We start from the raw sequence: 13,040 nt of genomic DNA on the forward strand, positions 1-13,040 counted from the left end.
TGCAGGGCGCAATAAAAGTTTCTCTTGACCGGGGTACACCCTAGTGTCGCTGAATTTTCTCAGGATTACAGGGACACCCGGGTTCCGTTTGTGAGCTCTGCCTGCTGCGGACCAGCAACGTTGGCATCACCCGGGAGCTGGTCAGAAATGCAGAATCTCCGCCCCAGCTCAGACCTGCTGAGTGAGAATGTGCCTTTTATACGCCCTGCTGGGGATCCCTACGAAGGTTTAAAGTTTGAGAAGCCCAACTCGGGGGCACATTTCTTCCAGCCTTCAGTGAGAGTTGGCATCGTGCTTAAAGCTTGGGCTCTATGCAAGCAAGCATGGCATTCTGGCCCTGGGCAATGACTTAACCTCTCTGAGCCCGTTTACTGCAAAAATGAGGGTAATAAGAGCACCTAACTCCTAGGGTGGTTTGAAAGATCAACATGCCAGGAAAGCGCCCAGCTCTACATAGTGAGCACTGGATAGGCGTTCTCCCTCTCTTGATCAGCAAACGCGTAGCGCACCCACTAGGTGCTACACCCTGTGCTACTGTGGACGCGAATCCCTCTCCTTTGCAGCCCTTCCTGGAGCAGCTGCCAGCCCACCGTGAGCCACACGATGTCAGCAACTCATCATTTACTGAGGTCCAGCTGCCAGCAAAAGACCGTCTCTGTTCTCCTCCACTGCCATGAAAATGGCAGCTACCACCTCTCCAAAAAGCACCTGTGGTCCTGGGAATTCAGGAAACCCACATCCTGAGCCCAGTTCTGCCGTTAACTTGTTCTACAGAAGTTTGGCTGTTGCTCTGGACTTCAGTTTCCTCATCTGCAAAATGAAGAAATCGGATCAAATTATCGTTAAGGTCTTTTACTTCTGCAAACAGCTGTAGTCTCACACCTTCAGGGAAACCATTGCAGTGGAGACTAAACTTAGAGCCCAAGGTGTGTAACCAAGGCTGGATGTCTCCCCATCCCACCCCGTGCCTTCCCACCCCTCCCAGACACCACACCTTTTCCTGCTGCTGTTGGTGGTACGTGCATTCCAGACAGCTGGGAAAGCTTCTGAGCCTCTGCCTTCATCTTGACTGGGTTAGCTCTCAAAAGAGAAGCCCAGGGACGGCCAGGCATGCTCTGGGGCTCCTCCTTCTTCCGGGGGACCTGTCCCTGATGTCATAACTGGGTAACTGACAACCCGTCATGGGGACAGCTAAGTACCTCACAGAGGAGCCTGGGTGCCTCATTTCTGAAGTGAGACTAGGAAGAGAAGATGAACAATTCCCCGGATTATCTAGCCTACCCTGTGATCGTCTCTAATCATAGACAGAGCACATCATTCAGGAGGAAACTGGACTTTGGCCACTACGTATTTCATCAGAATAGACTACAAATAGGTACGTGGGGCAATTTGAACGGGACACTGCGATTAGGGTTCTGGAAGGGCCCACCTTAGAGATATTGACGGTAAACCAGACCAGTACATGGCTTTGCAAATTTATCTTCCACCAGGGAGTTTATTTGATGGATATGCTCATTTAAACTCTTTAAAGCCAAAGTAAGGTAGACAGAGGATAGGGCTTTCAGCATCCAGTAGCCAGGCTAGTCGTACTGGGAAAGGGTGGGAGAGAGGTTTCTTTCATTAGATTCTAAGGATATTTATGTCTGTAAATTTTACTTTTCATAGCCCTCACCATTCTCTCGTGTCTGCTCAAAACTCTCCAAAAGATGTCAGTTTGGGAAACTCAACTAAACCAAAATTCCTGACCTGGATTAGTTCAGAATTCAAACTTGTAATGTTTTAATCAGGGCCGTTGTCTAGAATGTGAGCAGATTTTCTAAGGCTACTAAGAGGACACCTGTGATGTAACATTGCTCTCTTTCCCCCCTCTCTAGTGAAGCCTACTGTTGATACCAAGCTTCCAGTGGTGCACACACATCACATTTTAAAACTGAGCAAACTACAGGTACTTGTTCCTGCCATTATTGATTTTATCTATGTCCTAAAGAGGGCCAGTTTCCCAGAGCTTTCTAAATACCCCCCTCACCAAAGATTCGTTCACCCTTCTCCTCCCCATACACACCACCCCTGGATTCCTCAGCTTCTCTCCCAGTCTCCACTGTGGCCCCCAATATGCCCCTTTCGCACAATCCCAGAGGAGGGGGATGCTCAGCGATTGTGGGATGGAGGGCCATGTAGCAATGACGTCACCACGATGGGGTGGGGTTTCTCACCAGGGTGAACAGAAGAAATTCGACAAAATCGAATATGAAAACAAGCAACTGTGTCAGAAGATCGCCAACGCCCACCGCGGCCCCGCCAAGGTGGATTGCTGGAACGAATATTTCTCTAAGAGGTAGTGTTCTTTCTCTTCATTTCATTTTCCAAAAGTCAAAATTGACTTCACCCTTTTTGGGTTTTAGTGCCAGAGGAATTCTCAAGGAAAGTTATCTTGAGGGATAACCAAAGAGACCAAGTTAAGGAGAAAGAAAACCACCCCGAACAGGGACCTTTCTCTAGCGTTAAAGAGCTTTTTTTCCCTCTAAGAGACTCTTCAGGGTCCTATTTAGAGTTTGACACAAGAAAGCACTTTTGTAAAATGGTGACCATGGCTGGGACTACAGCACTCTTAAAATCATTTCCGCAAATATTTCCTGAACTACCACGTGCTAAGCACCAGGACTATAGAGGTGAAACGAGAAGTGTATTTCCTAACTCCAAAGAACCCAATGTCAGGTAAGGGGGACATTTATGTAAATAGTTATGCAGTGTGATCAGGGCTCCAAAGGAGTGTCTGCAGGGAAAGAAGAGCGGTGTGTGTGTGTGTGTGTGTGTGTGTGTGTGTGTGTGTGTGTGTGTGTGTGTGTGTGTGTGTGTGTGTAGGGGGGTGGGGAGTGTCAAGAAGTCTTTCCTAATCCTTGTATTCTGAAATCGAGTTGACAGCTGAGGGGAGTGAGGTGAACCAAAACTTGTCATCAGCCATTTGTGATGTATCTATAGGCAAGACCTTCATCCTCTAAGCCAGAGATTCTCAATCCTGGTTTCACATAGTAATGCCTGGGAAGCTTTTGCAAAATGCCAATGCCCAAGCTCCATCCCAGACCAATAAAGTAGAATTTTCTAGTAGGCAGCAGGGCTGAGAACCACTGATCTTAATCTGAAAAGGCTTTGCACGTTTCCCAGAGCGTGGTCTGGTTCAACAGGCATACGGGGCCTCAGGGCTCTGCGGGACAGCTGGTTCCCTGCACTTTGGCAGCCTGGATTTATGACATCACGACTTCATCTCCCCCACTCCCATCCAGGAGGAGAACTTTATTCTTCACGCATCTTGGGATTTTGTATTTTTCAGCTTAAACAGAGAAACAAGGAACCGGGAGCTAGTGAGAATCACCATGGAAAACCAGGGCATTCTGAAGAGGCTTGGTGATCGCAAACCCCACTATGACCGCAGGTCGTTGGAGTTAGACTGGCAGGCACGTGGGTACTCTGATATTCGTACGCACGCACAGAGTTTGCGTTCAGAGTAGAGCCAATCTCAGGAGAGACCCCTAAGCGGCTGAGGGTGAAATCATGAGAAATGCAACAATCGTTGAAAGAAAAACTACCCAGAGCCTACAAAGCTAACAACAGGAGCAAACCATCCAGCAGCTTGGTAGCAAAGCCATCATGTGTCAGCTTCAGAGAATATCTGGTAGCATCTTCCCTCATCCCTTAATTCATTCAGGCTGAATGGACAAGCAAAGGGGATGAGGGTATACAATTCAGTATGTGGTTGACTTGCTTCTTTTAGGAATGGCTCTTCAAGAAGGAAAACAAAAAGCCATCCGCAGTGCTTTTATAAACTTCCACTCCCTGTCTTTGGTCTGAAAGCCTTTTCTAAGCCACCCGTAGGACTTAGAACTTCAGCTTTCGCATCAGCACCCTGGCATTGACATAAATCTTTCTGATTCTTTTCCTTCAAGAATTCAAGGCGCTATATCAGAAATACAACCAAATATCTTCTCTCCTGAGATGAATAGGTATGTCTTCACACGGCTGCTCTTTATTAGAGAACACGGTGATCACAGTCGATGCCAAAGTCCTGAAAACCGTGTAGATGGAGAACGAGGGGCCCAACTAAGGGGTGGATTTTGCTCTTCTGTAATATTGATTGGCCATCCAGTCAGGGACTAGAGCTCTGTCTTTGTTTCCTCTCTGCATACAAGTAGGAAATGACTGCCTTTTGTCATCAGCTTTGAGGCTTTACGTGAGTCTAAGGGGAAGTGATTTGTTTCAATAAGACGTAAACAGGAGGTCTTGTGGCTTTAATATTATGCTAAACTTATATTACAGATCTCTGTCACTGTTCAAAAGTAATACTGTGTTGGCATTTTGTATTATTTCATATTTTTAGTAGTGACTAAGTTTCCCCGCTCTGCCGCTGCCCCTGGGGAGAAGGATAAATGGACGCTCAAGCTTTCCAAAGAACAGTTCTGTATAATTGATGGCTCTCCATTTCTCTCCCTGTCCTCTCCCTGAATACAAGGTTACTCACCATGGAAAAGACAAGAGAAGGCCCTAGGATTTCTTAGCTGCTTAGGATTTCAAGACACTGCTAAGTGGCTGAATGCTCAGTCTTAAGATGCTACAATAAAGCTTGGAACATAAAATGAGTAAGTTACATTTAAAGTACCCAAAGGCTTTAAGTCCCATCTCCAAATGGAGACAGAATGGGGCAGGCAGAAGGAAAGATGCAACAAGCATTTTTATGGGGGCTATGAAAAGTTTTAATGAGAGAGAAAGAGACAACTTTTTAAACCATACACCGTCACCACCACCCCGGGGGAAAGAATAGGTGGGGTGTGATGATCCAGCCACAAGTTCAGCTCTGTCAAAATGGAAAACAAAAGCATATGAACCCATGACAAGACAGTGCTGCATGTCTTCTGTAATTGGTCTAATTATTTTGAAAGAGAGTAGATCTTACATGTTCTTATCGCAAATAAATAAATGTTTTATTTTAAAACAATTAGATTTACAGGAAGTTGCAAATAAATGTACAGTGGGGCCTCCTGCGCCCTTCACCCAGTTTCCCCCAATGTTAACATCTTGTGTAAATACAGTACAGTATCAATCTAGGAAGTTGACATTGCTACAATCTATAGAGCATATATAAATTCACAATTATACATGCACTCATTTATATGTAGGTGTATAGCTAGTTTTATGTAACTAGCATGTCTAGTTTTGTATAAGTACAACCGCATTCGAGACAGTTAACTGTACCATTATGGAAATACTCTACTGTACTCCCCCTTTTGGCCACAGCCTCCCTCTTCCTCCAGCCCTAACCCCTGGCAATCACTAATCTGTTTTCCATCTCTGTAATTATGCTGTTTCATGAGTGTTACATAAATGGGGTCATGCTTTTCAGATTGGCTTTTTTCACTCCATATAATTTCCTTGAGGTTCATCCAGGTTGTGTATACCAATAATTCATTCCTTTTTATTGCTGAGTAGTATTCCATGGTAGGAATGTACCACAGTTTATGAATGTACCATTCACCTACTGCAGGACATTTGGGTAGTTTCCAGTTTTTTGACCGTTTTGAATAAAGCTGCTGTGAACTTTTGTGCACAAGTTTCTGCATGAAAGTAAGTTTGATTTCTCTTGGATAAATGCCCAAGAGTGTATTGGTGGGGTTGTATGATAAGTCCATTTTAAAAGAAACTGTAAAGCTATTTCCAGAGTGGCTGTACCATTTACATTCCCACCAGCAATGGATGAGTGAGCCAGTTTTTCCACATCCTCAGCAGCAATTTGATGTTACCACCATTTTTAATTTTAGGCATTATAACATGTGCGCAGTAGAGAAACTTGCATTTCTCTAATTAATGAAGTTGAACATCTGTCATATGCTTACTTGCTATCTGTATATCCTCTTTGGTAAAATATTGGTGCATTTGCCCGTTTTCTAATTGGATTTTTTTTTTAATTGAATTTTCAGAGATTTTTACATATTCTAGATCCAGGCCCTTTGCTGGATATGTGATCTGCAAAATATTTTCTCTGTAATTTATCTTTTCATCTTTCACAGAGTAAAGCATCTTAATTTTGATGACATTCAATTTATCAATGGTGAAACTGTTCTGTATCCTGGCTCTCTCATATCAATATCCTGGCTGTGATACTGTGTATAGTTTTGTAAGGTGCTACCACCTGGGGAAACTGGGTAAAGGGGACACAGGATCTCTCTGTATTATTTCTTTCACACATGTCAATCTACAATTATCTCAAAATAAAAAGTTTAAAGAAAAAATCAATATGTCCAAATGTAAATTCATTTTTAAACTGGTTCCAGTTCATCTCGGTTTGAGGAACTATTCTTCTAGACATCCAGGTGAGAAGTCTGGCAGTCATCCTTTACTCCCTCTCTTTCATCCCTTCCTCCTTCCTGCTTTTTTTTTTTTTTTTTTTTTTTTTGCAGTACGCGGGCCTCTCACTGTTGTGGCCTCTCCCGTTGTGGAGCACAGGCTCCGGACGCGCAGGCTCAGCGGCCATGGCTCACGGGCCCAGCCGCTCCGCAGCACGTGGGATCTTCCCGGACCGGGGCACGAACCCGTGTCCCCTGCATCGGCAGGGGGACTCTCAACAACTGCGCCACCAGGGAAGCCCCTTCCTGCATATTTTTAATCTACCAGTCCTGCTTCTCAGTCTTTGTATGTGCTACTGCCCATTTCAGGCGCTTGTGATTTACAACCGGTATTATTAATGCAAAAATATGCCCATATCACTTTCTAGCTTAATACACCTTCAATGATTTGCCATTCCTTCCAGAATGAGCCACACTTCTTAATATGGCCCCCCTCAATCCTGTTCCTCCTGTCTTGGAAGCCTCTATCAACAGGAATTCTTAGTTCAAGCAACAGAAATTGACTTTAAGTAGTGAAATAATTTATTGAAAGAATATGAAATCGTTAACAGTATTTGCTAGAAAACTGCGGAACCCAGCTTCAAGCGGCACATCAAGGGACAGCGCTCCAAGTCTTGCTGTAGAACTGGTCTGTGGCGCTGTGGCTAGCACAGCTGCCCTTGCTCTATCTAGAACTGGATCTTGCTGACCTGCTAGTGCCGCCTCTGAAAAGTCTTCACCGTCCCCGCCATTTTGTGTCACTATCTCCCAATTCCAAGTCAGTGAAGGTCTATCTGATTGGTGTAACTTAGATCATATATGCCCATTCCTTATCTGCAAGGGTTGGGAGAATGAGTATCTGCCTTTTTCCAAGTCTGGACATGAGTTCTGCTTCTCATTCTCACCAGAACAGGAAATTTCCCCCCAGTTAGAATGAGGCTCAGATACTAGAATTTCACAAAAATGACAAACGTCTGCAAACTTATATCTCATCATTCCTTGTCTTTTTCAACTAACAGAAGACATGTTTTCTTCTCATCCCATTCATCTGTTGTCCCCTCTAGCTGGAAAATCCATAGTTCTATGTCTTTACCTGGAAAACACCTATACATAATTTATACAAGCGAGTCCATTCTCTAGGAAGTTTCCATGAACTGCTCAGGTTATATTAGGTATTCTTTTAAATGTCTGCAGATTTTCCTGTTGTCCTTCTTTTATTGATTTCTAGTTTGAGTCCATTATGGTCAGAGAACATACTCTATATTTCCAATTCTTTTAAAATTTATTAATATGGCCTATCTAGGTGAATATTTCATGGACATTTGAAAAGAATGTATATTGTTCTGCTGTTGGGGGGAGTGTTTTAAAATGTCAATTAGATCCTGTTGGTTGATGGTGTTCAGTTCTTTTATACGCTGGATAACTTTCTGTTCTAGTTCTATCAATTGCTGAGAGTAGGGTGTTGAATTCCCCAATTATAACTGTAGATTTGTCTATTTCAACTTTTAGCTCTATCAGTTTTTGCTTCACATATCTTATTTATTTATTTTTAAAGCAACTGGTGCTCAAGCTGTTTTTTTTAATGAATTTATTTTTTATTTATTAATTTTGACTGTGTTGGGTCTTCATTGCTGAGCGTGGGCTTTCTCTAGTTGTGGCGAGCAGGCGCTACTCTTCATTGTGGTGTGCGGGCTTCTCATTGTGGTGGCTTCTCTTGTTGCAGAACATGGGCTCTAGGCGCACAGCCTTCAGTAGTTGTGGCTCGCGTGCTCTAGAGCGCAGGCTTAGTAGTTGTGGCACATGGGCTTAGTTGCTCCGCGGCATATGGGATCTTCCCGGACCAGGGATCGAACCCGTGTCCCCTGAAATGGCAGGCGGATCCTTAATCACTGCATCACTAGGGAAGTCCCTGCCTCATGTACTTTAAAGCTCTGGTGTTTGTTGCATACACGTTTAGGATTTGCTATACCTACTTGGGGGGGTGATCCTTTTTACCATTTTATAATGTCCCTCTTTGTCCCTAGTAATTTTCTTTCTCTGAAGTCTACTTTATCTGATAATAATATAGCCTTTTAAAATGATGTTTTTAAAAAAAATTGTTTGCATAATATTTAAGTTTCCATCATTACTTTCTGTCTACCTATGTACACTTGTATATGACGTATAGTTGGGTCAAGTTTTTTTAATCCACTCTACCAATATCTGTCTTTTAATTGGTCCCTTTATCCTCCTCACTTTTAGAATATAATTATCTTATGTATTTCCTCTGCATACACGGAGCATCACATCAGATGGGGTTATAACTTTTGTTTCAACCAGAAAATATGGATAAAGAAACTCAAGAGGTGAAGAACAATCTATTATGTTTACTTCTATTTTCACCTTTTCAGTTGTTTTCTTCCTTTCTGAAAGTCCCAGCCTTCTGCCATTTTGTTTGCAAAGTTTTCTTTAGCCATTCTTTAAGGGTCAGTCTCAACAAATTCTGTTAGTTTCCCTTCTTCTAAGAATGTCTTTATTTCCCCTTTGTTCCTGAAGGATAGTTTCCTCACATATAGGATTCAAAGTTGACAATCTTTGCTGTCAGCACTTGATAAATGTTGTGTCACTTTTTCTGGCCTCCACAGTCTGCTTGATAGTAATACTAAAATAGTATTAGTAACAGTAATAGTATTAGTAAAACAGTAAAATAGTAACACTTGCGTTAGTGTTCCTTCCCATTGTTTCTCCCTGTTCTTAATATTTTTTTTCCTTGGTCTTTAGTTTTCAGAAGATTAATTATGATGTATCTTGGTATGGATTTCTTTGGGCTTATCTTATTTTGAGTTTGTCACCTTCTTGAATATGTAGATTTATATCTTTCATCAAATTTGGGGAATTTTCAGCTATTATTTCTTTGAGTACTTTTTGGTCCCACACTTTCTCCTCTCCTTCTGGGACTCTGATGATACAAGTGTTAGCTCTTTTGTTATTGTCTCATGGGTCCTTGAGGCTCTCTCTTTTTTTTTTCCCAGTCTGTTGTTCAGATTGAGTAATTTTTATTGATCTGTCCTCAAGTACCCCGATTTGATCTTCTGTCATTTCTACTCTACTATTGAGTTCATCTGAGTTTTTAATTTTACAGTAACTTTTCATTTCTATAATTTCCACTTGGTTATTTTTCATAGCTTCTATTTCTTTGCTAAGATTTTCTGTTTAAACAATTTTTTTTCAAGGGAATTTGTTATTGATTGTTGAAGCATTTTTACTACAATTGCTTTAAAATCCTTGTTAGATAAATTCCAACATCTGAATCATATCATATTGGTATCGGTTGATTTTTTTTTTTTTTTTCTTATTTAGATTGGGGTTTTCCTGGTTTGGGATATGCTGAGTGATTTTCTATTGTATCCTAGATATTTGGGTAATTATGTTAGGAATCTCTTAATGCTATTTACATCTTCTATTATAGCAGGTAGGAGTCCTGTTTAGGTGTAGTGTATAAGTTTCTGCTTCTTTTATGGGTTTTATTTCCAATGACATTATAGTTTTCTGAGCTTTCACAATACTATTCTGGTCTGCTTGTTCTTTGGATGCTTCCAGGACTCCCACTCAATCCCTGCTGGTGTCTTCTGCAGTGTAGGAAGGTGCTTCCCTGGGCTGCACAGTGTTGCTGGACCACCTTCTGCAGAGGGGCAGGCAGACACTGCTGGGCCTGGGTCTCCTAATATCACTGGGTGGAGGACAGGGAGACATAGGGCTTCAATCCTGCTCTGAATGAACTGGGCCACCTGCTGGTACCCAGGTGTGGAGCTAGGGCTGAAGCTCCCCAGTAGGTCTCTACTAGGCTTCCCCTTCCCTGTCCTTTGGCAGAGAAAGCAAGCTTTTCTCCCTTCCTCTCTCCCTTTCTCCCTCCCTCCCTTTTTTCCTTCCTTCCTTTTTTCTTCCCTGTCTCTGTCTATTGGTGGTTCAGGGTTGCAGGCCTCTCCAGAGCCCAGTCGGGTGTAGGAGATGAAAAGAAAACCCAGGAAAGTCACCACATTGTTGTTCCTCAAGTCCTGAGATTTCCTAATCAATCCACCATCTTCTCTCCAGCTTTCAGAGTCCTTTTATCATTGTCTTTTTAATAAATTTCCAAGGTTTTAAGTTGTATTTAGAGTTGAGGAGGAGGGAAAAATGATTCTACATCATCTTGTTCTGAAACCACAAGCCTGACTTTTAAAGGAAGCAGTTTGAGACCGTATTCAAAGGGCAGGAAAAAAAAAAAATCCATGTCGACTCCACCAGTTAGAGAAATGCTGCTTATTAGTTCTAAACTATATGATTCAAGAATGGGTTTTGTGCATATGTTGCTCTGTAGTTATTAAATAAGTCACCAAATGCTTCCATATTTTTGGACACATGATCCTGTGATTGGTGGCATAAATGGTGTAACCCTGGGTAAGTGGATGTAAAACTCTGATGGGTCACATGTCTTAAAGCACGTATGTTTTCAAACATACAATGGTAAAAGCACAATTGGCTAATGTTTAACATAGCTAAGCATTGCCTGTGAAGGACAGATGGTTATAATTTTCTTAAACCCATTTCCTTCAGGGAGTGGAGTGGATGGTAGAGAAGATTACAAATTTATGGATCAAGGATGGCGAACAGGATAACTCACTTGCCAGTTGTGCTCAGTTGAGACTGGATACTGTATCCTGAAAGATCCAAAGCAGTGCCTACATTCAGCAAGAGAGTACTGTGATCAGTTAGTGCTGTCTGCCACGGATATAAGAATGGTTGGTGGCAGCACATATGCCCCACCCGTCTAACATCCTTGACCTAGAAGAGCCCTCCAGAGCTCACATTCTCTCTGGTTGTAGACACAGGCAGAGAGCTTACCGGCATTTGAGGGCCCAAGGGGGGAAAAAAAGGTACATTTTGAGAGGTATGAAATAAGCAGATTTCTTGGTGTGAGGCCCAGAGTGATGGACTTTTGCAAAAATTTTGCCCAGGGGGTCAGAACATGTGCTACTGGCTGGAATGGGACTGAGAACTGAATTTACACACATTCCACCAATATATATCTGTAAACAGGTGCTTTTTTTTTTTTTTTTTTAAATAAGACTTTTCTTTTTACGAACAGCAAAAACACTTTACAAATGACCTGTCTCTGGGGCCCTGTCCATTCTACTCACAGATTTTGTAGCAGCCAAACAGCTGTCAACACAGCTTGCCTTAGAGGGTGAGAAGGCTATTTTGACAGGAAATAAAGCAGGCATCACATTTTAATACCTTGCTTCACAATACACATGAAGGGAACGATTACTATTTCATCTGACAATTGTGCGAAAATATTAAGAAGCGGAAAATGTCTGTTGTAGTATGAAATATTAAAAAAAAATCATCTGTTATTCAACCACTGTGCTCCTACAATGGGAGAAAAACCACCCAGATGGGACTTCAGAGTTGGTGAGGATCTCCACCAAGGGGCCTCCCTAGGTGATTTTTCTGGAGTAATTTTAACTTATGTGTTTTTTGCCTGAGAGCTGAGTTTAGATCCTGGCTCTCCTGAATAATACACACAACTTGGCATATGCCATTCCACTTCAAAGGGCAGCTGCCCTCCCTGTGCTGGTTCTGTGTGGAACAGCTCAAGACTAATTTCACTTGATAAGAATCCAGTACTTTGGAAGTGCAAAGAGGTCCTCACCCTTTTGCTAGAAAGGTCTGAAGAATGTGATCCTGTTAGGTGGACCTACCAGGTTCATGAGCTAGAAGGTGGCATAGGTATCCTTGTGTAAGAAGGCAAAAATGGAAATTTCTAAATGGGCAACAGATCTTCTCCCTGGTGCTTCACCCTTCACCTGGCCTCCTTTTTTTTCTCATGAGGAAAAGAGCTTGAAAATTTACACATGTAAGCAGCCTATTTTCAGTCTTAGAAGCTGCAACCACACTGCATATTATTGTAAATTCTAGCTGAGAACACATTCCTCACTTCTAAGCCCATAATTTAACAGGTAGCCTCAATTATGGGACCACAAAAGAAACAGGCAGTATAGTGATTGATGACCATCTCTGGTATTAGGAAGACCTGGGCTCAAATACAATGGCTCTGCCATTTTATTAAAGCTGTGTGAGCTTGAACGCATTATTTAAACTTTTTAGCCTTGTTCTTCTCGTTTGTATAATAGGGATGATAAGAATCCTACATCAGGGAATTCCCTGGTGGTCCAGCGGTTAGGACTCGGCGCTTTCACTGCGGTGGCGAGGGTTCAATCCTGGTGAGGAAACTAAGATCTCACAAGCCATGTGGTGCGGCCAAAAAAAAAAAAAAAAAAGAATCCTACATCATAGGCTTGGTGCATCTGTCAAAATCACGTATGTAAAGGCCTTAGCATTGCTCCTGGCACAGAATAAAGCTTTACATGCATTGGCTATTAATAAGAAATACAATTCTCTGAAGCTGAGATATATCACAAATCCTGTGTGACACACTTTAAGCACTTTTGCTCAGAGACAACCCATCAGGCCCACACTCAGAGTCTATGTACTTTGATTTTGATGGTCAGGACTGATTTATTGTGAATTAGGCATAGTTATGACAGGGGGGAATCATCTGGTTTCCCATGATGTAGCAGGATAGGAGCCCCTATAATCTGAAGGTAGGGACAGGTGAGAACCAAGAGAGCTGTCAGTAACAAGAAAGAC

General features: G+C 42.4%; 1 protein-coding gene across 1 annotated transcript; it reads left to right on the forward strand.

Moving 5' to 3' along the window:
* Positions 1-1,088: 1,088 nt before the first annotated feature.
* On the forward strand, positions 1,089-3,561 carry CFAP97D1 (CFAP97 domain containing 1). The gene is made up of 4 exons (XM_079904653.1): positions 1,089-1,375; positions 1,875-1,945; positions 2,217-2,335; positions 3,329-3,561. The coding sequence occupies exons 1-4, from the start codon at positions 1,252-1,254 to the stop codon at positions 3,504-3,506; spliced, it is 492 nt and encodes a 163-aa protein (XP_079760779.1). The 5' UTR covers positions 1,089-1,251; the 3' UTR covers positions 3,507-3,561.
* Positions 3,562-13,040: the final 9,479 nt, after the last annotated feature.

This window comes from Stenella coeruleoalba, assembly GCF_951394435.1.
Source record: "Stenella coeruleoalba genome assembly, chromosome: 19".
NCBI lineage: Eukaryota > Metazoa > Chordata > Mammalia > Artiodactyla > Delphinidae > Stenella > Stenella coeruleoalba.

Coding starts and splice junctions, on each gene's coding strand:
- CFAP97D1 (XM_079904653.1), top strand. CDS start 1,252: ATGAACAATTCCCCGGATTATCTAGCCTACCCTGTGATCGTCTCTAAT. Junction 1,946..2,216: donor TAAAACTGAGCAAACTACAG/GTACTTGTTCCT, acceptor GTTTCTCACCAG/GGTGAACAGAAGAAATTCGA. Junction 2,336..3,328: donor AACGAATATTTCTCTAAGAG/GTAGTGTTCTTT, acceptor TGTATTTTTCAG/CTTAAACAGAGAAACAAGGA.